The following is a 26,874-nucleotide window of genomic DNA, read 5'->3' as shown; positions in this document are numbered from 1 at the left end:
ATCTGAGTTTGATGATTGATAGAAACCTGAAATTTAGGGGACATATTGCAAAGGTGGTGAAGGTAACACAGAGGATTGCTGCAATTATGAGAAGGACACTGACCTGCAGAGATAAAAGGGTTATCATTCCGTTGTATAAGTCTCTGATCAGACCACACTTAGACTATTGTTCTCAGATTTGGTCCCCAGGATTTGAAGGGGATAAATTAACTTTGGAAGGGATACAAAGACGGATGACAAATATGGTTTCAGGACTGTACAAGCATAGTTATGAGGATCGGCTGAGGGAATGTGGACTGCAGAGTTTGGTGGATCAAAGAAGGAGAGGTGATATGATTGAGAGTTTAAACTGTTGAGAGGTGGTTACAGGGTTGACAGGAGTTCTTTCGCTTGGTTGAACAGCGGGAAGGAGTGATTACAAGAGGCCATCCCTGGAAGTTACGAAAGGAAACTGTGATCAAGAGGTTTAGGAGTGGTTTCTTTGCGTGGAGGGTAGTTGAACCGTGGAATGCATTGCTTGATGGAGTGGTGATAGCAAGAACAGTCAGTGAGTTTAAAGAGTGGTATGATAGACTTTGTGTTTCTTAAGGTGGACCTCCCCTCGATGAATCTTGACAGACTTTATGTTCTTAGGAAGGACCTCCCACGAAGAGTCTTTCGACTCCATGGAGGCCTGAATAATAATAATAATAATAATAATAATATTAAATGTGTTTATTTTGTATTTTGGTCTTGAGTCAGTGATTATTTGGATTCTGAAAGAAATAGTAAAAAAGATGTCATTGCACATCGGAGTGAACCCTTGTGCAATATAATATATAGGTACACTCGGAAATAAAAATAAAAGTAATTGTTAGCAAAAGAGATTAAATAAAAATCCTATATATAAACAATGGTGCAGCCGGTAGGATTAATATTATGATAATATCCTCTATATAAAAGTCTCTAAGTATTAACAGTACCTCCATATAGAATATGATTCCACCAGCACACAAATCAGAACACTCCATATGTTCCTTAAGAAGGTCACCTAGCCTGTGGAAGTGACATACAGACTGAAACCTTTTAATTCTAGACCCCCCCCCCCAAAATATATGGACTAGCAAAAATCCATAAGCAAAATGTATCATTACATCCCATTGTGGGTGGCATTGGCTAATTTGTATTTGTGGGAATCAAACTTTTAGCCAAAATGTTCACACAATGTACTGGCAACACACTTTCACACATAAAAACTCAGCCCACTTTAAAGCAAGTATAGAAAACCTCGCATTCCAACACACTGACATAATGGTCAGTTTTGATATCTCCTCCTTATTCACCAGTGTTCCACTCAAAAATACCGTTGACTTCATCCAAGCCAAATTTCGTCTCGATATCGCAGCCCTATTTCAGTTCACCATGAACTCAGGCTATTTTGTTTGGCAAGGAAAATTCTACAAACAGAGGGGACAGCTATGGTTTCAACACTCTCTCCACCCCTGGCCAATTTCTTTATGGAGACCTTTGAAGACAAACCTTAAACTCTTAAACCCCCACAAAAATTCACTGTCTGTATGCTACGTGAATGATATGTTCTCCATTTGGCTGCATGGCCTGGATACACTACATAATTTCACAATATACTTAAACAATCAAAACTCCGGGATCCAGTTTACCTTGGGAAAGGAAAACAACAGCAGTTTCCCTTTCCTAGACACTCTGATTACATGCCAGCCTAATGGAAAGCTACCCCCCCCCCCAAATAAAAAAAAAACACAACATTTTGTGGCCTTAACATAAAAATAAATTATGTTCACCACTGTTTTAAGGTATATAAACCTCTTCATGTCTGAGGTTTAATGGAATATTATCAGCACTGAGAAAGGATTAAAACTAATTTTAATGCTTCCAGTATTTCATCTCAGTCAAAGAGACATCTTCAGGAATTAGAAATAACTTTTTGTAACAACACATACAAATACAATACAATGATAAGTAAAACAAGTGAGTGAAACTGTTTTTTGAATCTGCATCTGCACTCAGGAATCAACCTAATTTAAACAAATACAGTTGCATAAGACTTCCCAGAATTTGGGAAACATTTATTATCAGAGATCCCTCTTTACATCCTAGGCTACCTGCAAATGCCCATAGAGGATGCACCACCACCTAGATAGGACTATAGTTTCATTCACTTGTTTTACTTATCATTGTATTGTATTTGTGTGTGTTGTGTGTTGTTACAAAAAATTATTTGTAATCCCTGAAGATGTCTCTGTGACTGAGACGAAATATTGGAAGCATTAAAATTAGTTTTAATCCTTTCTCAGTGCTGATAATATTCCATTAAACCTCCAACATGAATTCTTCACAGCACTTAAGCCTCAACAAGCATATATAAAGCTCGTTATAGTTGTCATCATTAATTTACTGATATGTACCCTTCAAGGGTGTACAGGATACCATGACAGCACAAAATTATTATGTTTATATTATTATTAATCTCCTGTCTGCAGTTTTCCTTCAATTTAGTCAATCACTAGTCAGCATTCTGTTATTGTCAGAGGTATCTGCCAGCCTGGTTGGGTGAATGGTTAGTGTATCTGCTCTTCAACCAGCAGGCTGTGAGTTTGAATCCTGCCATGACATGAGCATGGATGTCTGTGATTGTCATTAAATTGTGAGATGAATTTCACTGTGTGGTGTGAGATTGCTATCCTGCTTATTGGAGACCTGAAGTAGCTTGAAAAAGTTCTACATTTGATCTCTAGAGCAAGGTTTCCAGACATTGTGAAAAGCACACCCAAAAAAAAAAAAAAAAAAGAAAGAAAGAAAGAAAAAAGAAAAAAATCCTTAGCCTGCCCCTGATACATATGTACTCATAGGTTTGCTCACACCAATAAAAGATTTTTCTGTGCTTAAAAAAATTTCAAAAAATCCTGGCCTACTATCTTTCATAGAACTTTAACAGACAGCTGCTGTGATGACTACCTCAACTGTCTGAACTATCCCATGCATAATTCCTTTCATGTGTGTGTTTCAGATTAGAGAATGATTTTTCTGTGCTTAAAAAAATTTCAAAAAATCCTGGCCTACTATCTTTCATAGAACTTTAACAGACAGCTGCTGTGATGACTACCTCAACTGTCTGAACTATCCCATGCATAATTCCTTTCATGTGTGTGTTTCAGATTAGAGAATGCCAAACCTAGAATTTCCTCTTCTTGATCTGCTTTTGGCTAAAAATTGTTTCATCATCCTTTTTTACTCACTCTCTAAATTCAGACATCACTCTAACTTGTGATTATTTATTTCTAAATTTTGATTTTCTGCAGTTCAAATACCCAAACAGTAAGATCATCTTTTTTTTTTGGAGGGGGGGGGGAGGGGGGTATTTAAATATCGAGGATGCAAATTGACTTTTCTTCTTTAATTCTATCTGCTAATCAAGCTGGACGAAATGTCAGTGTATATTTGCTGTTGATAATAGTTGAACACAAATTGTCCATAGAGATACTAGATTATTGTCTAGTTGTAAGCTTGCTTAGCTTACAACTAATCTTTCCTTAAGTAACTCTCTTTCCAAATATATAAGTCAGCTCATCTTGTTAAGAGCTCCATAGCTAAGTCAGTATAGAAGAAGCCCTTTGGTCAGAAAGACGTGGATTCGATTCCCATCAGTGATGTGAGGAACCTTTATCTGGTCTTTTTCGACTAAAGGGTGTAAAGGGTGTTCTCATATGGAGGTAGGTTTTTCGTCCCCCAGAACAGGCAAACCAGCCTCTGTGAACACACATGGATTACAGTCATGAATATATGTTCCAGTCATATGCCGGTCCCGAGCTCAGATAAAATTGGGGGAGGTTGAGGAAAGCAATGGTGAACTACCCTGTGAAAATCTTACTAGGAATACTTTGTGGGCAATGCCTACAAAGTCACCTACAGTCCTAAATGTCTGAAAGGGAAAACCAGTCATCTTGTTAAACTCACACCATAACCTCCTCCACGTTTCTTTTTTCTGTGGAATATTATTCACTCATCCATTCTCGTTCTTACACAGTGGTATCTACAAATAGATGCCACTGTGATTTCTGCCCTCTTTTCCATGCACTAATTACCATTTCTGTTCATGTAATTCAACCTGTTCTAACTAAATAACTGAAATAATCTTTGCTGGCCTTCATCTCTTATTCCATCCAGAACATCTAATAAATATGCAAGCATTTGTTCTTCAGCAAGCACCAAAACAATTCGGGGAACGAGCATTGGGCCTTCACCAAAGATACTGTGTGCAACTTCTGCATTTCTCACATCCAGATAGGTTTTTTTTTTTAATATCACTCCCACGCATGAGAGGCCACAAGGCATAAGCGAATAAATTTGTGGGCTAGGATCAAGAGCAAAGTAATCTGTTGATATTCATAAAAATCTGCAGGTTGTAATCCTTGGAAAATACTTCATGGGAAGGCTTTTCCACAGAACTGAAGCAGATTGAATAAAAGATGACGGGGAGTAGCAGGTTCTGTGAGTCGAAAGTTTAGTTGGAAAAGAATGTTGGGTAGCTGTTGCTTGTGTTTCTTTAGAATTAGTAGAAGTGAGGATGGCAGGGCATGATGGTTTGTAGTTCTGCTGAACAACACTCATAGAAATATTTGTAGATGGGACATAATGCAGAAACTGATCATCTGTGAGATGGGTGGGTGAAGAGAGTTTCTAACAGAGGGAGGGGGATATCATTCAACTGAACTGCTCTCTTCTGAATTGCATCAAGAATATTTCGAGTAGTCTGAGATGTGCATTGAAGATGCTACAGGAGCAATGTGATTATGCTAGGAAAAACTAGGAGTAAGAGCCAGCCAAAAAGAGAGATCTGGTCTTGGTTAGTAGGTTAAACATTACCATAGATAAGCAGAGGAAAAACTAAGGTTTTTTTTTTGTGAGAAATCAGGCAAAACTGTTTTGGAAATACTGAAGATGACTAGGTTGTTGTCACTCGAATGAAGGATGGTATAGAGATCAACGTATAGGGTGCTTATGGCAGATGATCTTGTTGAGATGTGTTTGAGCGCTACAAGGTTTGTCATCTGAGTAGATGGGTAGAGAGTACTACCATCTGTAGAGTTGTGAATAGGATTGAGATCAGTGAGGTCGGTCATTTATATAGATTGGGAAGAGGGTAGGTTGAAATAACAGAGCTCTGAAGAACACCTGCATTAACAGGAAAATCTGAAGCGAAAACATCTTCCACCATGGTATGTAGTGATATACCTGAAAAAAAATTGCATTCCATTTATAAAGGGAGAAAAGTGAATCATAAGATGGCAGTTTTCTCAGAAGTCCTAATTTCTATCAAACATGCCTTGGAAAAGTGCAACAGCACAGGGTTCTCCATGTATGTATGTATCCAGAGGTCTGGTATGGATCTTGATTGGAAAAATCCATATTGGTGGTCATAGATTAGCTGACAGTTCCCTAAATGTCAAAGAAGTTGATTTGATGACCTTTCCCATTATTACTTTAGACCAACATTTCTCAACCTTTCTAAGCCCAAGGACGAGTAAAATGCCTAAAACAATTCTACGGACCGCTAAGTTATGTAATTTTTTTTAAAAATGTATGTGGGTATTATCAACATTTACATACACATTTACTATATATACATATACAACATTTTACATATACATAAACATTAACAAATACATATGGAAGCATAATTAAGTTGGAAGTAAATGATTAAAAGTGTATCATCACCGAAAACAAAGTTTTAATTTTTATTAAACAAATAAAGGTATCAGTTTCCTATTTGCTTTGGGCAAATAAACGGGTATGTCAGCACCTTCCTACTGATACCCCCGTTTATCTGACCACACTTATTAAGCTCACCCCACAGCAATATTTTTAATGCCGTTAGTACCATGGGGAATGTCAGTGCCGTCCCGCTGATACCTTCATTTATCTACCCACAACAACATTTATCTTTAATTCCCATTCATCTACCCACAGCAACTTTTATATTTTATATGTTATCCCCATTCATTTGCCCATACTCATGAAGCTAGCCCCACAACAACTTTTATCTTCATGCACTCTCTGATTCGACCTGCGACATGTAAACTAACCCATTTGCTAAGTGCATTGTGAGATGAGAGAAAAATGTTGTTCTTATCTTACTCCATTCATCATAATACTAAATACGAACTTGACATCCATGAATTCCATCATGGATGACATCCCTTGTCCTGTAAAAACTATCTCCTGCATATACCCAAAAATTTCACTCAGAACATCCCAAAGCCATTAATGCCCCCCCCACCCCCACACATCACTTCTGGCTGATGCAAATCGCCTTATTTCCCTGAGGAGTTTTCCATGACCAACAAAAAAATTTAAGACATCCTGTTATGTGAGGTCATTCCTGATATCCATAAACAGTTCAACCCATGTCCATCACAAAGTGCCATCCATGTAGTCGGGTGCATTTTCCCACCAGCGACCGTATGCTGTATATACTGTATGCATGTGATTTGTACAAATCGTGTTATGATGGTGGTTTTAATTATATCTGTCCTGTTTTATCCAGAGGCACAACAGTGGTCATCATAAATCTGGCAGATTCATTAATTGTGTGGTGGTTTTATTTATATCCGTCTTGTGTGCTGTTTGTATTCATTATGTTGTCATGTGTGTTTCTGTACAATCCATGACCGTACGGATGTTGTCTGCATGTGATGGATTCGGTATGCTCAGCCACATATTTCTGCAAGCGACCGTACGACATACGGGACTAAGCAGTTATCCTCCTTGCCAGCAGAGTTGAGCCTCACCGTGACACCACTTTGCGTAACTTTCGTTTCATCCCCGATTTTGTCCGATTTTGGAAATGGATTAATTCCAAAACCAGTAACGAGAATAATCAGAAACTGTAGTCCAAATAAATAATATGATATAATTATGTTACTACTTATTTTTAATGAGACAGTTCAGCTTCTCGGCCTTTGCAGAGTTGCTGGATATCTGGCTCAGTATCGATCAACTTCAGTCGAAGATTGGCGCACGCACTAAGACTATTTCTGTATTTTGTTTTTATTTGAAGGAATGATAAAAATCCTTTCTTACAAAGATAGGTTGTAGAAAACTGCATACCGATTTTCAGTACGTCTTCAGATAATTTGAGAAATTCACTTTTCACTGAAGGCAAGATCTAGAATTGAGCCAAACCAAGATTACGGAATTACATTTTAAGCCCACTGTCACTTGAAAGCTCAATTAACTGTTCTTTTTTTGATAATGAAAAAGTCGTTCTCATGACTATAAGCCTGAAATAGATCTCGAACCCACAGAAATTTCTTATAAAAGTTATTCGGAAAATGTTTCAAAATTCTGTTTCAGAGTTTTGAGGTGGTCACAAACCCTTTCCAGAAACTCAGAATCAACAAAAAGATCATTTTCCACTAAAAAGGATTCCAATGTTGGAAAAGGTGCAAATTATGTCTTTTACATAACTAGTGCACAACACCAGTTTTTTTTCCTCGAATGCCTTTATTTTGTCGTAGGCATCAAGAACAGTTAAAGAATTTCCCTGAAGAGAGAGATTTAGTTAATTTAATTTAAAAAAAAATGTCTGAAAGATAGGATAGTGTTGATAACCATGCTTCGTCAACAAGAAGTGATGCAAAATCAGAATTGTGTTCATTTCCAAACAAAAAAACTTCGTGCCTTAATTGAAATAAGCTTGTTGGTACTTTTGTCCCTGGAAATGCAGCAAATTTCAGAATGAAGCAAAAGTTGTATATATTCAACTGTCCATTTCATCGCAGAATACTGAAAATAACCTGTTATTTGGCGGTCCAGCTTTAATAAATTAAAAAATTAATTAGCTTTACAGCGTTGTATAGCACAGCTTTAAATTCTGGTGGCATTCCTTTGGGGACCAGCCTTTCCCTATGTATGAAGCAATATACCAATTCATATCCAGAGCCACTTCCTTGACCACAGAAACAACCTCCAATTATGCCTGCCTGTAAGGATGCGAGCTCCATCCGAGTAGAAGTCCATGCATTTTCTCCACTGGATCCCTTTGTATATTATGTAATTATTGAGAGTGTGAAATATTTCTTCTCCAGTTGTTCGGGATGACAAAGTTCTACAAAACAGAATATCGTCATGAATGCTGCTGTTATCATGGGCTTATCTTACATAGCATATTAACTGTGCATCATTTGTAACGTCAGTAGTCTTGTCTATTTGTAACGCATAATAAAGGCTCTTCTTAACTCTTTCGATTAACTGAGATTCTACGTCACCTTCCATATCATTAATTCTGCAACCTACAGTGGCATTGAAAGAGGAGTCAAATGAACATCGTTTAGTAACTTGTTGCCAAACATAGTTTTTACCACATCTTTTATAGCTGGAAGTAGCAAATTTTTCCCGATAGAATGAGGTTTCCCTGCTTTCGCTATGCGCAAACTTAACAGATAGATGCTTCCAGTGTCTTGCTATTAATCAAACCCATGGCTGAAATGACATTTTCCCATGATTTAATGTCACTAAGCATCGCTGAAATTGGCTTTTTTTTTTCAATTTGGTTATTTTTCACATCACAATGTTTAGTTTCTAAATGTCAGAGTTTCGCAGGTTTCATGCACTCATTTGCCAACACTTCATAACACAAAACACATTGAGGTTTCTGTTCAATTTCATCTCCACACCAAGTAAACCCAAATTCCAAATATGAACTGTTATATTTCCTACTGTATTTTTTTCTTTGAACTGCTTGTTTCTTCTACTTTAACAGTATCAGATTTACTCGCCGTTACAACACGTGTATCACAATTAGGATTAGGATCACCTGTTTCATTTGCTCTTCTTTTCAAAGTCCTAGTTCTAAGCCACTTTTTCATTATTAAAAAAAGTTTCCGAAAAATATATAAATACTGGGTTAACTTACAACACACTTTGTCCAAGTATCATTTAGCACTTATGAAGGTATACTGAGCCCTGGTTGAAGGAGGAAAACTTTCAGTAATAAAAATCAATAAACAGAATGTTCACTTCAAATCTGACAAAACAGCATGGGAAGGCTGAAGCAATAAAACTATATTGTTGTTCACTTCACCCCTCTTATTATTCGTCATTCTGCCGCTACAAATTATTGTAGTGCCAGAATGATGAGTAATAAAAGAGGGGTGAAGTGAACAACAATATAGTTTTATTGCTTCTGCCTTTGACCATTCTGACTCTATAATTTTTACTTATTAAATTTTCATTTGTTTGGATAATTAAAAAAGATATATTTATCTAATTAATTTAAGTTTGCCTGCAGCCCACCTGTCCCATCGTCGCAGACCACAGGTTGAGAAACACTGCTTTAGACAGTACTGAGGTAAGAGCAGTAGGTCAGTAGCCTAATGGCAGACACTATCTTTCTATCTTTTTTTTTTTTTTTTGGAATTGGCTCTGTGAGGTTTTACTTCTATGCTATAGGATGGATGCCAGCTGAGTATAAGAGTGTATGGATGATAAAGAACTGGTATTAGTTCATGTGTACATCTCTTTACCACAACTGGTGGATGCTTTTTTGTAATCTAGGTTTTTCAAGATTCTTCTGATGGCTTTTTTGGCAGAGATATTTGATGTAATCGTGTTAAACTTTAATGAAATAATTATAGCACAAAGAGAAATAATTAAACAACGGGTTTAATTGTTTCGATATTTTGCCCAGTCACAGAGACATCTTCAGGAATGCAATAAAATTGTAATAACACATACAAAAACACACAAGAAACAATAAGTTGATGAAACGTAATTAGTATAAACTATGCCCTCTGTGGGTGCTGTTGGCTAGCCTTAGATGTTGAGTGGGAGGCCTAAGAATTAAAGCTTCCCAAATTTTAGTAAGTTTAATACAACCATATTTATAAAGATTAGGCTTTTTTTTTTTTAAGTCTGTTATTGATTCTAAAAAGAGTCTTTCAAGTTTGTATTTACTGCAGTGGAGCATGATAGTTTTCTTCCATCTGATTTCGTGCACAGTATCCAAGGCATGGTCTGCTAGACCTGACTGACCATAGTTGTTATGGCAGATGTATTTTTTGTATTTTCATCTAGGCAGATGTTAGCAGATCTCCCGGTCTGACCATAATATGATAAGTTGCAAGAACAAGGAGCCTTGTGAACACTTGGAATGGAGAGGGAAGAAAGTGGACTTAGGAGAGTAGAGAAGGAAAACCACCTTCAAATGAGGTTTGAAAGCAGTGCAGAGATTTTATTTCTTTAAAGTTCTGACTATTTTTTCTGAAGTTCCCCAGATATAGGGAATAGTAATGACATTACCATAGTCTTTATGTTGAAAGGGATGTGAGGAGGTGGAAGGGACAGATAATTTGCAGATCTTTTTGGCATTGTAACCATTGGACAGGAAGGAATAAAGGTGAGTTCTGCTGTAAAAGAAGCTTGGGTGAAACATATGTTGGAGGATCTGTTGGCAAGGATTTTGATGACCCCATATTGTTGAGAAAGGGGGGATGGTGGGAAAGTTTATATATGTATCTATGTGGGTGGATTTTATGTAAGCTGAGAAAAAATGAGTAAAATTGGTCAGATGTGTGACTAGAGTATCTAAAAAAGGCAATTAATAATGAACTGGATTCTGGGGTGCAGATTGTTCAGGTGGAGAAGGAAAGAGTTTAACGCTAAATACAGAACACATCATCAATATATCTTAACTAAATAGAAGGTTTAAGACTGGCAGTATCAAAAGCATGTTTTTCAAAATGAATGCTCAATATAGAAATTGGCCAGAAGGGGGGGGGAGAGGAGAGGCCATGGAAGTACCTTCTGTCTGTTTATATAAGGTGCCCTTCCAAGAAAAGTAAACCAGGATGGATAGCAAAATTAAAAATATCAATAATTCAGGTGGAGAAAGCATTTTTCCATAAATTTAGAGCCTTTGAAAGAAGAATATTTGTGAATAAGGAGGTGACATCAAAGCTTGCCAATATATCATTATTTTTTAAAACTAAATTCTGTGGTTTAAGGATTTGAAAAATGATTTAAAATTAAGAGATAAATGGGAGTCCATCTTTTATTCCATCCTCCTATGTTCTGTAGAACAGCTTTTCATGAAGTATTCCCATTCATGATTACAGCTTCCATTTCTTCAAAAAGAATATCCGGATTACTTTCCTTTTGAGCTCTGTGCCTTTTTGTGTGGGAGTGATTGTATTTAAAAAATAAGAATGAATCCTAGTATACAGTATATATTATATAATTTGATTAATAGTCTATTATGAACATTGGATAATTAGTGCTTTTCCTTCCATCATTGATAGTTTTTGTACCTGTGTACCATGCTAGTAGTAGTAGTAGTAGTAGTAATAATAAGTTGCTGTCTACCATTTCCATCAACTAATATCATCCTCTGATAATCAATCTTCCTTCTCCTGGTAACATATTGAAAGGATTCCCTTTCTTAAGCTGATTGACTAAATGATTGCTCCTATACTTTCACTTTCCTTACCAACTTTGACACCTTTCTATCTCACTCTATATATTTCTCACAGAAGTAATTATTACTTACTGCTTCCATAATACTCTTCCTCCAGATGTCTCTTAATTTCATCATCGAACCATTTTACATTTATCTTGTATAAGCTAATAATTTTTGGAATGCATTCAGACATGACTGCTATTAACTATTATTTGATTAGTTAATATTGATTTCCTTTTTAATTAACAATATTGACTCCTTTCCACCTGATCATCCCTACTATCATCAATAATATTGTTCCAAACTGTCTCAAACATTACATACTCACTTGCCTTGGAGTTACATATATCCTTTCCTTGTTAGGCCCTTATATTGCCAACCACCACCTAGGTTATTAATTCATAGTCACTTTCACCAGTTGGATATACACTCATCCATGCTAACATCCTCTGATACAGTGATCAAATTCAATATTATTGATCCACAAGGTTCTTCTGTTATATACTGCATAAGATGAATTTCAAGATGAATGATATTAAATATTCATCTTGAAAAATCATCTTGATTTATCCAAAGTAACTTAGTTCATTTTTTTAATACTTAGATTAAGTAGTGACATTTTGATATTATTATGTTAATGAATTGTATATTGATGCTACTATCACAAAATACATTAATAGCTTAAAAAATTATTATTAGACTTTTCTTTTCTATGCAGAGCAGAACAATGGGCACAAGAGCAGCACAATCAGGCAAAGAAAGATGCTGCATCAGAAAGTCGAGGTAGCTTTTTCAAGCGTCGTAGTGCCCGCAGATCTAAATCTCTGAGTAAGGATCATTGGGAAGATGTAGTCTTTGGTATGTATTTCTCAGAGGCATATGTGGTCTAGATTTTGTAGTCTTTGTTTTTATTCCAAATGTTAATTATTTCTCTCATTAATTCTTAATTTATTTTCTGTATTAATATTCCATTGTTAACATATCAATTTTAGATATATTTTGTTTTTATTGCAGAAATTCAGTTGAAAGTTTTTCCACTTGGTTTCTATAAATTAAAGATGCCAAGAATTATATTCTTGGCAAGAAAAATTATATTCTTGGTTTCATCCTTTATTCCAGTGTAAGCAAAAAAATAAAAGTTTGCATGTAAAATAACTTCAATACTGGGTTACTTGTATATAGAGGCTAATAACTTCACATCAGTTACCTTAGTATCCCTTACAGACATGTATAATGCTGTGAAGTTACTTCACGTGCAAATTTTATTTGCGTACGCTTGGATAAAGGGTTAAACCAAGAATATAATTTCTTGTCATCTTTAATTTATAGTATAACCAAGTGGAAAAACTTTCAACATCTATTCTAATCTAGAGTATTTTAGTAATAAGGTCTGACACCTTTTGACTACTTGTATATGGAAATATGATTTCTGCATTACTTCAACCTTGGGATCACTTCTGGATCTGGCTTCCACTAATGAGACTTCAATAAAGGTAGAAACCAGTCTGGGCAGTGGCCTTTCCCATAATGCATAGCATTATATGTGACCGTAAGGATATGTGCATTGCATTATCGGGACACTAAGGTAATTCATGTGAAGTTATTAGCCTCTATATACAAGTAGCCCAGTCGTGAAGTTACTTCATGCACAAACTTGTTTGCTTACACTTGGATAAAGGATGAAGCCAAGAATATCATTTCTTGGCATCTTTAATTTATTGCATAAATATAAACTTTAAATAATTTTATAAACTTTTCATGAGAGTCTCGTAACATTAACAACTGTAGTTGAATTTTTGAGAAACTGAATGCTTTTTCCAGTGTGAAATACATATCACATTCATCATCATTGTGTGAAATACATATCACATTCATCATTTAGAGTTCATTGAATAGTCAAATCCTGTGGATAACAAATAATAGATCTTGATGGCAATCGTTTTCAGTAATTTTAAATGCCTATAGTGACATATGTGCACAGTTTGTTTGATATTGAATTAATTCATGGTTTTGTTTTCTTGCCAAAGTTCTTTTTGATATTTTTCAGATAGTGATTTATTACACCTACAAATGGGAACACCAGTTCACTAAGGCTGTACTGGTCCATATCACTGGAGAATAATTGAAGTCACAACTTAAATTCTGATCTGGCCCATTGATGAATTTAGTTACTTTTTTCAAGAATGATGATGTTTTAATACAATCAGTCAAAATAGTAGAAAATAAACAGTTTCTCCCAGAAACTCAGGCTTTTCATCACACATACAAGCAAATTTTTCAGATAACACACACGCATGCACGCACACATACAATTAACAGACAAAAGGATGTCTGTTGATGGAGATTAAGTGATATAGACTGTGGGTTGTGTGGTGTGGAGTGCTCTCATGTGCTGAGCTATTGGATTTTGGAATAGCATTGGCTTTTGTTTGGCATCAAATTATTATTATTATCATTATTCGTGACACCTCCAAGGAGCCTGAGGACTCATCGCGGGAGGACACCTACTATACAACACTCCGTCTCCACTACTACGCCGACCCTCTACTACCAATCACCTACATCAATGCCATCTACTGCCCACAACCACCACAGCTAGTGTTTTTGTCTGTAAATTGCGTGTGTTCTAAAGGGCCGATTTGTGGGATGAAAAACCCGAGTTTCCGGGAGAAAAAACCCTGCTACCTCCATATGAGATCGACTAACTTGCCTTCAATTGAAAAAGTCCATATAAAGATTCCTTGCCTGAGAGAGTGGTTAGAGCATGAACGGTCAATGAGTTCAAGGAGTGGTATGATAAACTTTGTGTTTCCTAAAAACGACCTCCCACGATGAGTCTTTTGACTCTATGGAGTCCTGAATAATAATAATATTAATAAATTATGTACATCATCACCTGCTGGCATCCAAACTTGATCTCCCATTCTTGATTTAATTCCAAATTGCTGTCACCATAACCACAGTCCATCTTAATTTGGGCATGGATATTTGTGATTGTCTTACCTTGTGTACTGCTATCACCTTTGATATGATGCAGTATGAACTTTGCTATCCTTTCTCCATTAAAACCATAATCATCATCATCCTTGAATGGAATAACTTGTGTTATTCCATCCAAGGAAGAGTGCTTTTGCATAATCTGATATTCCTGTCAGAGGATACCAAATCTTGAATGAACACTTTTTTTATGTGGCTTAAGATTTTCTTATTCCATTATGTATTACTTATCTGATCTTCCTACTTTTTTTTCCAGTTCTGAAAATCATTCTGATCTTTTTGATTTCGTATAATTGAAGCTTGATTTCCTGCAATCCTACTATTCTAATAGTGGGAGTTGTCTTCTTTGGTGATTAATGTTCCACAACTACATTTGGCTCCTTTTTCCAATTCTTCTAAGCTGGTATGAAAGAGAAGCTGAGGTATTTGCTGTTTTAGCAGTCATCTAAATTAGTTAGTCCAATCATTTATGAATTGGGAATACCTGATAGTCATTCTACTTCTCCACTATTCCGGATCTTTTCTTAACAGTTCTTCTAGTTACACTGTTGAGGTGACCTTTTGTACTGTAATTCAAATAATAATCTCATACAGGTTTCATCTCTAGTGGAGCATTTCCTCTCCTCCTCTCCCTTTCAATATTTCATATCATTTGGCTCTACAACAACAGGTAAGATCTCCAAGATTATTCATCCTTTCCATAATCACCATTTCTGCTCTCCAAATCCAGATACTTGTTGTGATACAGAAATTATCAATGTGGGGTGGGGGAAGAGAAGTGCCTACCATTAAACTATCCAAATACTGCTCTTACTTTAGTATTGTCTAAAGTAATGAAGAATGTTATCAGTAGTCAACAAATGAATAATCAACTGATTAGTGACTACAGTATGAATTCCACCACTCACAATCCCCATCAGATCTCACTTACATCAACAACTTTTGGATTTTTTTTTTGATTTCTTGTAGATAGGCTTATACATTGGTAACACATGACTATTAAATTATTTAAGGAATTTACAACGTATACTGGAATATTAATTAAAAAAAAACTTTAATAAATACTTCCTGTATTTCGGCAACGTCACATTGCCATCTTCATGGGAACATACAACTATGACACATGCACTCAAGCACTACAAAAAGCAAATAAAGCAGAAGAGAGAAAACTATTGTTGTTCCTAGAGTCCTAAAGGTGCCCCCTAGCAGGCTATATTGGGTTGTCTTGGCTGTTGGGCTGAAATTCTCAAGACGCAAGCTTCCCAAATTTGGGGCAGTCTCATGCATACAAATTTGTTAAGGTTTGGAAAGTTTTTTAGAGCTGAGGTTGATTCCACGAATAATCTTTCATATATAAATTTGCTGCAATGTATTAACGTGGCTTTCTTCCAACATATTCTGTGGCGGGTATCTAGAGCATGGTCTGCAAGTACACCAGTACAGCCATTCGAGGCTTGTTGCTTGGTCCAGTATACGTTGTAAATTCCTTAAATAATTTAATAGTTTTTTTTGGACTCTTTTAATGTAAATTTAAAAAAATTTATATTAGTCAAATCTAAATTAGCCTTTGGTTGGAAAGTAGGGTAGTTCTATTGCCAAATGAGACCTTCTATTTTTTTTTATATTATGCTATTTTTTGTTAAATCAATTTATTTCTAGAAGAGTGCTGTTACTTTATTAGTTGTAATGCTATGCATATGTTTTCTTCATTAAAATAATTTGCTGCAATGATTTATTTTTGCAATTCCAATAATTTTTTATGAAAATTTTCATAGGGGTCTGCAAAAAGAAATATTTTCATGTGGGTTCTATAGCAAGCTAGAAGAATGACAGCCAGGTTGATGAAGGTGAAATCAGACTGTGAAAAACAGTTCACCTTATGGACAAAGGGAAGTCTGAAATAATTTATTTGCTATCTTGCAAGTTAAAGGAAGATTGACCATGGAAGAATACCTTACTTAAAGGAGAAGGTTGGAAAATGTTGGAAAATGGAAAAGAACTGCCTTAGAAGACAGAAATATAAGACCTGATAATATTGGAGTCTTGACATTTAACAGACTGATTTGGAGGAAAATTGTAGATAGGAAGTTAGTAATGATGTAAATTTTTCATGTAGTACTATCATATCCTGTACACCCCTTGAGGGTACATTGCAGGAATTTGATGATGATGAATCAAAAGAACACATTTGAAGTTTTTTTTTTTTTTCGAAGAACTTTGGAGGTGACTAAAAATGTACATTATATTGTCAACTAAGACACACAATAAAATGTCCCTTTCTGTGTATGTGTGTGTGTGTGTGTGTGTGTGTGTGTGTATATATATATATATATATACACATACATACATACATACATATATAACTGATTGTGACTTGGCTGAGGGACATATTTTTGAAACAGATTAAATGACTTACTGCAGGGGTCAATTTTGGGACCATTGGTGCTCATTTTGTATGTTAATGATTTTGGGATAGGTTTAACTAGTGATAAGCAGCTTTTTGTAGATGATGCAGTAATCCATGTGAGGCCTTGATCAGGCCTCATATGGATTATTGTGCACAGATTTGGTCACTGGGTTTTCATGGTGACAAGGATATGTTGGAAAAGGTTCAGAGAAGATTCACAAAGGTGGTCAGTGGTCTTTGGAATGTGGAGTACGAGGACAGATTGAGAGAATGTAATTTGTAAAGCCTTGAATAGAAGGAAGGAGAGTGGGGGGGGATATGATTGAGACATAATCTAGTCAGGGGTTGTTATCAGGTTGATATGGAAGAGATTTTTCATAGAATGGAAGGGGGATAGAACAAGAGGTCATCGCTGGAAACTGTATAAGGAGGGTGTGAGCAGAGGAGTGAGAAGCAGGTTCTTTGCATGGAAAGTATTTGGTGAGTGGAATGCATTACTTGAGCGTGTTGTGAATGTAGACACATTGAATCAGTTTAAAGCATGGTTGGATGAGCATTGTACGCAATAGTGTGTATCTCCTATGACGAGTCTCTGACTCTTGGAGGTCAGATGTTAATATAGTTTGCCCGCCGATTTGAGGTCCCTCGACGCTTCTGCGCATGTCAGAGAAAGGAGAATCCATTCCGATGATAGGGTAATCAGTCTGTCTTCTATTATTCTCTGTAATAATAAACAAACTGAGTTTGTTTATTATTACAGGTCGGAAAATTTAGCTTTTCTTTTACGAACGTTGCTGTTTTTAAAGTGTAACTATTTTGCTTGTATAACAGTTGGAAAAATGTACGTAGAGTGTTAATGCGTGCAAATACTGCGTTCTACATAAAACAATGTCGCTTTGCTCCATGATAAGTTTTCTTTTCTTCTGGGACTTTTTAAAACAAAATCCGATTTCATTAAGTGTTTTCCTTAAAGTTTCTCTTTTCCAAGGAAAATTAATTTTTTCTTTAAGCACAGGAATCAATTTCGGACAGTTGGCACTCTTTTCTCGACCACGTAAAATTCGTGAATAGCTCTTCTTATAACGTCTACATCAAAATCATTCAAAGCTACGGTTTCGATGGTTTTCTTTCTCTGGCGCTTTTTTTTTTAGGAGATTTAAATTTTGGCTTACCTTCACCTTTTGATTCCCTACGAATTCTTTTAACAGTCGACCCCGATACGCCCGCAATTGCACTTGCACGTTTTATTACTTGAGAAAGGACAACAAGAAGACGGCCTTCTGATGATTCTTTTTCGCAGAATGTCAGCACATTATTCAATATTCTTTTGCAAGAGCTACTGAAACGTGTAACAATAACTTGTTGACTGTACTGGATCCATCATACAAATTAATAATAAAAAAATAATGCAAAAAGAGAACAACAAAAATCAAGCTAGTACTAGTACAGCGACAGACAAGAAAGCTCGTGATTTCGCATGTTGGCGACCAATTCGTACATCCTTCATTTCTTTCTCCCCTTCAACATGAATCGACCATTCTTGGCACCAAGCCAAGAAGGGATCTAGAAATGGTGGGCGAACTATACCAATAATAATAAAACTGCCACAACATATTTTGCATTGGCATTCTTTTCATTAATGACATCAAAATCTGGTATGAGGAATCTTTAACCTCTACCACCACAAATTTCAACAGTTGGATACTAAAAATTACATTGTTTAATAACTTACTGAAGTTACAAGGATATCATAACAGGAGGGATCTTATTTGTGAATTTCATGTCTCCATCCAGTAAATGCCATCAAATGGAGGTACTTTAACTCAAAAATCTGATTTGTGACATCTTTACAGATTAGAAATAGTATAACATGCATTCTACATCTGCTCTTTAGCCCTGCCTATTTGGAATTCCATTACTTAGGACTGTTTTTTGCAATATCCCCCATATTGACAATGGGAAGAGAATTTTGATTTTCATAATTATTGAGTTAAAATATTATTTATGGAAAATTAGAAAAAAAAACTCATAGCTTTGAAAACTGGCAGTATGAGATACAAATACTTTATACTATTGTATTATGTAAATTTTATTGTTCAGTCCAGCGATTTTTATTTAGAAAGGAGCACTCTAGGGGATATATACCAAATTTCTGAATAGGTGATGCAGACCATCCATATTATGTAATATTCACTGGGAGAGGGGATATAATTCTGCTTCTTTTATTATTGGAGGTTCTTCACATGGTTCTATTCTTTTAGTTCACTGTGGTTTTATGGGCAGCTGCAGGGATGACTGAAGAGCATTCCCAGTCAGAGAAAGCCAACTTATGGAGGTTAACTTAGATAAGACCTATCACATGAGTACTGGTCATCTCTGGATGTTAGTTTCAATTGGTGTTTTGGTTGTTAGTTTCATTTAGTCTTTTGGTCGTTTAGTTATCTGAAAAATATAGCCTCTATCTACATGATGATATAAAAATATAGGCTTTTTTGTATTTCTATTACTATCATCTCTCTTTCTTTCTGGAATTATCAGGCTTTCTGGCATTCCTGCACTCTTCTTTGATGGACACCCTTTTACTTTTCCCTTCAAATTAAAATCAAAACCAGTCTGGTTTGCAGCTCTTGCCATAATGCATAGCCATGTACTCATCTGAAAGGAAGTCTGCTTTGTATTTTGGATACTAAAGCAATTGATGTGCAGTCAGCAGTCTCTTAGTTGTGAAGATACTTCACTTGTAAACTTCATTTGCTTATTCTTAGATAAAGAATTAAACAAGAATATAATTTCTTGTGAGGTCTAATTTAATGTGTGTGTGTGTATTATATATATATGTTACCGGCAAAGTGTGAAAAACAGGCATTGTATAGATGCGTGATGTTTTTAGGCAAAGTATGAAATGTCTGTTTTATTTTAATATTTTACATATTTTCCCTAGGTATTGCATAGAATACCTAGGCATTATATAGAATGACAAATACTATTTCGGCAAAGTATGAAAAAGGCTTTTATTGAAAAGATGCATGTGAAAATGTAAGAAGTACAAAATGTAAGATACTGGATTTTTCTACAAAAACAGAAAAAGACCAGTGCTGAACTACTTGTTGCCACAAGGTAGACTGTAATGGCATTTTGAATTGCACTTAACTGCCTTTTTCATACAAAAGCACTTCAAATTTCGGCACTTGGTCTTGCAAGTACACCTCACGAACCCTTGGCCACTACCCATGGACTGAGCAGAAGCGGCTGACTGGAGAGCTATTTCGTGGTCAGGAACGTCTCCAACTCTCAGTAAGTCCTTGGGACATAAAGTGAATCGGGAGTTGATTTAAAATTCCTGCAGCAGTTCCAAGTCGGTAAAAACCATCATCTGTCACACTCATAACAACCACCAGCAGATTGCGCGAGTCACCCCGTCCCTTCTCGACGTCTGGGATAGGAACTTGCACAGTGTGTGGCATGAACATTTCAGTGACAGTTTCTGCACGTATGGGCACTACTGGTTACCTTCAAACAGACTCAGCAAGTAGCAGAACCAGAAGCCTCTTTGGTAGATATGTATTCATCACCACTTTTGTTTCTTCCATCGTGGACTACGGTCTCCTCCATGTTTTGTGTAATAGACTCTTTCTCTGATGATGGAAAATGTTTGAATGTTTTCCATCATTTTTTCCAGTTGCTCCTCAGTCTGTATGTCTTGTAAAACATCTTGGGGTAAGGAAGATGTTGTGAGACACACTTTAGCTTTGCAGCCAAAGAGAGCTTCATATGATGTTCTCTTAATTCCAGAATGAAATGTCCTGTTCTTCATAAGTTGCACAAAACGTAGTCCCTCACTCCATCGGTTAGTTTTTTCATCTTGCGTCCATGTTCACAGCATATTTTCAATGTCCTGATTAGCTCTTTCGACACTTCCTTGGCTTTGTGGCGAGGCTTGCCATGGACAATCTTCAAAGTCAGCCAGTATTCCTTTAGGCTGCTCACCACATTATTAGCAAATTCTCTGCCATTGTCAGATTGTAGAATCGATGGTGCTTCAAGCAACGTAAATATGTCCAAGAGGTTATATGCCACTTCTTCCGCTGTCTTTGATGTCAGAGCCTTGAGAACCACAAACTTAGTGAGATGATCTTGGTATATATACCATTATAAACTTGTATTCCTTGTCAGGATGTGACTGAAAATCAATGAGATCGACCTGACAACGGGAATTGAACTCGGAAAAAATCATAGGCTTCACTACAACACCCTTTTTAGCACCTTTTTTTTTCTGACACTGCTCAAAGGTGAATGTACAGTTCAATGTCATGACGCATAATGTTCTTGTATTTGTGTAAGATTTCTTTCAACATTCTGTCACATCTCCATGGCCAATGCCCAAATAAGCTTCATGAAGTACAATAAATAACTAATAATCTGTGACGTAAAACTGGATTTCGCTGATGCCTTCTTTAACAGGATAAATCGACTTCCTTTTGTTTTCTATGACTATCACATCATAGTGATTCAGCAGCCAAAAGTAGTGGTATCTTCTTAGAAGCCATCTTAGCATTTTTTCACATCATTCACTAACTTTTGGTAGGTAGTTTCGGTTAAAAAATGCAGTTTTTAGCAGCATTGGCTCAAACTTTAAATAGTTCTTCATAGAATCATCATTGCATGTCAACATGCCGTGATTCCTGCCAGACATTGTAGCTTGCTTATCCTTTTTTTTGTACAGCAAGGCCAAATTGAAATCGAATGTTTCTTACCGCCAAACAAAGCCAGCAGTGCAAATGGTGGAAGTGCTCTTGCTCTCTGTTTGAGGCGAGCGTGGAAAGTCACATGACACACCTTGCGACATTAAACATCACTGTCAGGAGTATTTTATACTTTGCCGATTTGCCTTTTGGCATTCTATAGAATGCCTAGGAAATGTGTGAAAATCTAAGCGTTTCATACTTTGACATCCCACTTTCGATATTCTATAGAATGCCTAATTTCACACTTTGCCGGTAACACACACACATATATATATATTATAAATAAATCTGTTTAATAATACAGTGACTTACATAGATTCATAGATATGTGGTTGCAGTACTTTTAATTATTACTGGCAATGCTATCTATCGACCACTACTTTGTGAACATAATAGTTGATTAAAATATAGAGCCAAAATGCTTCAATTTGGCATAGGTAAGATATTAAAATTGCAGATATTATGAATCCATTCATGTTTTATAACCAAACATTAAAGGACACTTAAAAAGTTCCAAAAATTTCAGTAAGTTTAGGAGAATATAACTTTTTTTTTAGCATTGGAATTGCATTGGTGTGTATACTATTTAAATGACACAAGCAGTGCCCAGAACCTATAGGTTTAACTGGGTGCACATATGGGCTTATTGAAAATTTTTGAAACTTTTTTTAAAGTTTCCTTCTATATTTAGCTATAAAATATTATTATTATTATTATTACCCCAAGACCTCATGGAGTCAAAGACTCATCTGGGAGATCCTTTTATCACACACACATCTCATCATACCATGTCGTAAACACACTCAAACTCCTTGCAGACACCACACTTTCAGACAAGGAATTCCAATCATTTACAACTCTGCACGAAAAAAACCTTCCCCACACTCCCTTACTCACACCCTCTTTATACAGTTTCCAGGGATGACCTCTCGTTCTCCCCTGTTCTCCCACTATTTTCTGTAGAACTTCTCCAGCATTGATCCTATAACAACCCCTTACCAACTTGGAGGTCTCTATCATATCTCCCCTCTTCCTCTCCGGCAGACTCTGCAAATTACATCTTCTCGATCTTTCCCCCCATACTTGACATTCCAGATCAGAAACCACCTTAGTCAGTCGCCTTTGGACCCTTTCCAACATCTCTTCATCCGTATTCATCACTGGCATTACCATGAGTTGCCTTGGACTTGCACTACTTTCAGGTGCAAACTTGACTCTCTTGTCTGTTTGCTTACTTAGGAAATGGGATTAAAACCAAGTTTATATAAAATTACTTGGTATATTGAATAGATAATATACCCAAGTTAAAAAACTTTCTACATCTATCTCTCATCCTGAGATTTTATATTTATAAGGTCAAAGCACCTTGTGGCAACTTGTTTTGGTAAAATACGTATGAGCTCTGCATTACTTCATCCTTAGCATTTTCAGGTCTTGCTCCCACTGACGAGATCTCAATAAAGGTCGAAACCGGTATGGGTAGTGACCATTGCCTTTCATGTTTAGCATCATACATCTCCGCAAGGGGATGTGCTTTACATTAAGGAGAAAATGCTAAGAAAAGTGATCAGCGCTTTATCCACCTTTACCACGAATTGCCTTGACTGGCACTACCATGAGTTGCCTTGGACTTGCACTACTTGCAGGTGTAAACTTGACTCTCTTGTCTGTTTGCTTACTTGGGAAATAGGATTAAAACCAAGTTTATATAAAATTACTTGGTATCTTGAATACATAATATACCCAAGTTAAAAAACTTTCTGCATCTCTTCATCCTTCTGAAAACCAGGTGACCAAATCTGGGCACAATAGTCCATGTGTGGCCTAATCAAAGCCTTATACAACGGAACAAGAATATCCCTACTTCTACACTTCAGTGTCCTCTGCATCATTCCCAGAAGCCTTTGTGTTGTCTTCACAATTTTGGCTATGTGTCCCCCTAAATTTCAGATCCTTATCCACTATCACCCCCAGATCTCTTATTTCTCCACCTCCAAAAATATATCCTCACCAAGCATAAATTCTGCATCCCATCTTTGTTTTCCAAATTTTAAAACTTTATATTTTGCGACATTGAACTCACATCTCCATTTCCATGTCCAATCACTCAATTTATTCAAGTCTTCTTGTAAGGCCACAACATCTTCACTACTCTTCATGGTTCATCCCAACTTTGCATGATCTGCAAACAACTGAATATCTCCATCCAAATCTTCACCAATATCATTAATATACAAGTTAAACAATAATGGCCCTAAAACAGACCCCTGAGGCACTCCACTAGTGACTTTCCTTTTCCTGGATATCGCTCCCCCCATACACAACTTGTTGATACCTATCAGATAGCCAGTCTGCAATCCAATGCACTAATCTAATATCCAACCCCATCTGCTCTAGTTTGACTGTCAACTTATCATGAGGTATTCTATTAAAAGCCTTTGCAAAATCCAAGTATATTACTGTGTATCCTTCTCCTCTGTCCAAGGAAGCAATCACTTTATTGTAATAAGTAAGTAGATTTACTAAAACATGACCTCCCTTTAGCAAATCCATGCTGACCATCAAATATAATACCATTGTTGTCAACCCAACTCTGGCTCCTAGTTCTCACAAGCTTCTCCAACAACTTAACCACAACACCTGACACACAGATAGGCCTATAATTTGATGCTTGAGTTCAATCACCTCCTTTATGAAGTGGCACAATCTTGCCCTCCTTCCACTCCTTAGGAACTTGACCAAGTGCAAAACTTGTATTAAAAAAATATGTCAAAGCAGGTGTCAACTCCCTGACACATTCCTTCAGAATATGTGGTGATATATTGTCAAGTCCCATAGCCTTATTAACATATAGTTTACTCAACTCCCCATTCACCTCTTGCTCACTTACAGTCAGTCTCTCCTCCCCATCATGAACTGCTCTCAATCTCTCCATTAAGTCACATTCACATTATTGAAAGACATTTATGAACTGCTCATTATGTATCTCCACCACTCATTCCGCAACAGCTGCCCTTATACCGTTTTCTGCAATCAATGTCATCCTACCATAATTATTCTTTCTTTTGCTGGCTATATCAAAAGAACTCCTTAGGATTATCTTTGGCTTCATTAGCTAACTGCTGTTCATACCTCTCTTTAGCTACCCTCACCAACAAAGTCACCCTCCTTGCCTGGTCTTTGTAGACCTCACGGAACTGGTTATTTCCACTTCTCTTATGCTGTCTCTAAAATGCCCTTTTTCTCTGTATTGCATGCTTATTCTCTTTATTCATCCATCTCACAACTACTTTATTTAACCTTCTCACCCTTGGAATACATTTAGACATTGCATCTACTAGATAGTTTTTGAAAATCCCCCAAGCTGCATTGATCTCTTTTTGAGCTAACTCCTCATTCCATGCTACACCCACAAGCTGTCTCCTGAGCTCTTCATAATTAATCCCCTCCCCCTTGTAGTTCCACATATACCCTTTTCTCACAGAGGTCCTTGCACTGCTGGCAGCCACCCAGGTAATCACCTCATGATCACTCTCACCAATTGGTGGATGATTTGACACCTCATTTACAATTACATCCTCTGATTAGATGACCAAATCCAAGACCCTCAATTCTTGTGTGCCCTCTGCTACATACTGTCTGAGGTAGTTATCCCTCAAAAACTCCAGAAACTCATTTTCTTTACTTTCAGTTGCTATCTCTTCATTCCAGTCTATATTGCCATAATTAAAATCACCCATAATGATCACCCTTTTCTTATTTACTTGGCTAATTTGATTGTACATTTCATTATCACCACCATCCACATTACTTGGTCTATAACAACATCCCACCAAGTATTTGATCCCATTCACCTCTATCTCACACCATACTGCCTTAAAACCACTGGCACTATTTCCGTCTTGCATCTCTACTTTGTATGGACATAACTCTTTCTCTATCATCAATAGCACTCCCCCTCCCTTTTTACCCCTTCTATCCTCACGAAACACATCATACCCTTCCATCTCTATTCCTGTCAGGATGTCATCCTCTTCCAACCATGTCTCACTTATTCCGACAATCTTTGGGTGAACAGACGCAATTAGTGCAATTATTTCATCTGCCTTGTTTCTTATACTTCTAGCATTGGTATACAAACACGACAGCTCATTTCTGGATCTACAGCTAGTTCCGCTGATACCACTCACTCGATGTGATCTCTCCATGCTCGACTGGGGCTATTTCCCTTTCTGCTTATTCATTTTAGAACCCTTTTCAATTCCAGTTGTGTCCTCTTGATCCCAGGTCATACCATTCCTTTCCTGTCTACACATGCTCTCACCTCCTCTTGGAGCATCCACCTTTCTCATGCTATGTACCCCTGTCCACCCTGAGCCTTCCAATTTCCCTGCTCCTCTTGCACACCCGTTCTCTTATTTTCTATACTCATACCACTCATTTCCCCGTTCATAACCACCTCTTCAATCTCTCCTGCTTTTCCACATCACTTCCCGCTTGATCGAGTCATTCTCTCTCTCTCTCTACTCACTTCTCTACCTTCCAGCAGCAGTCTCTCCAAGTGACTCACACCATAGCCACTCAAATTCAGTCTATCGCTCCCATACACTTCACTTCGTCCTTCAAAATCATTCCACACAGCAAACTGTACTCCTGTCTCCTCACACATTTCAGCCAGCATATCATTCATAATCCTGCTCTCTGCCTCATCTCACCATAGTCATACCTAGGCAACACGCTGACTACCCTTCCTGTCACACTATTCTCTTTTATCCTTCTAAGCAGCCTCCTGATATCCATTCAGACGTGCTCTTTGTCCTCTGTCAAATCATTCTTGCCTATTAAAACCATCAACTCCTTTGCTCGCTCCCTCCTCATATCCAGTGCCTCAATCACTCTACTCATTTTACTGTCTGGAAAACATACCTTGTGCATCCTATCATCCAGCACACTTTTAATAATGGAATCGCCATATAACGCCACTCGCTCATCTTTCGTTAACTCTTTCATGCCATCATGATTTGTTTTAATAGTTTTTACCATAATTTTCTTAATTTCATTCCGCATCCATTTCATCCCTTGCCTCATCCAATCCAATTCATTTTCTGAATGTTGTGTCACATTCTCTCTATCATTGAGTCTTTCTAATTTTCTAACTCTTGACCCCCTCTTCTCACTTTCACTCTCATTCATCCTTCTGTGTTTCCGTACTTTCAGTCCAACATGCGTCCATCTTTTGCTATCATTCATTT

The 26,874-nt window shown here is 36.8% G+C and overlaps 1 protein-coding gene across 7 annotated transcripts in view; it reads left to right on the top strand.

The window, feature by feature from the left end:
- LOC150094164 (tight junction protein ZO-3-like) overlaps positions 1-26,874 on the top strand; it is a 528,478-nt gene that overhangs the window by 311,184 nt on the left and 190,420 nt on the right. For all 7 annotated transcript variants that reach the window (XM_090411771.1, XM_090411769.1, XM_090411767.1 and 4 more), the window contains exon 16: positions 12,192-12,331. In XM_090411771.1, coding sequence (XP_090267897.1) covers positions 12,192-12,331 — 140 coding nt within the window. The remainder of the gene's footprint in view (positions 1-12,191; positions 12,332-26,874) is intronic.

This window comes from Typopeltis vanoorti, chromosome 22, assembly GCF_054136105.1.
Source record: "Typopeltis vanoorti isolate ZY-2024b chromosome 22, IOZ_Tvanoo_1.0, whole genome shotgun sequence".
Classification (NCBI taxonomy): domain Eukaryota; kingdom Metazoa; phylum Arthropoda; class Arachnida; order Uropygi; family Thelyphonidae; genus Typopeltis; species Typopeltis vanoorti.
The sequence above is the reverse complement of the archived record's forward strand: the minus strand, read 5'-3'. Positions and strand labels throughout refer to the sequence as shown.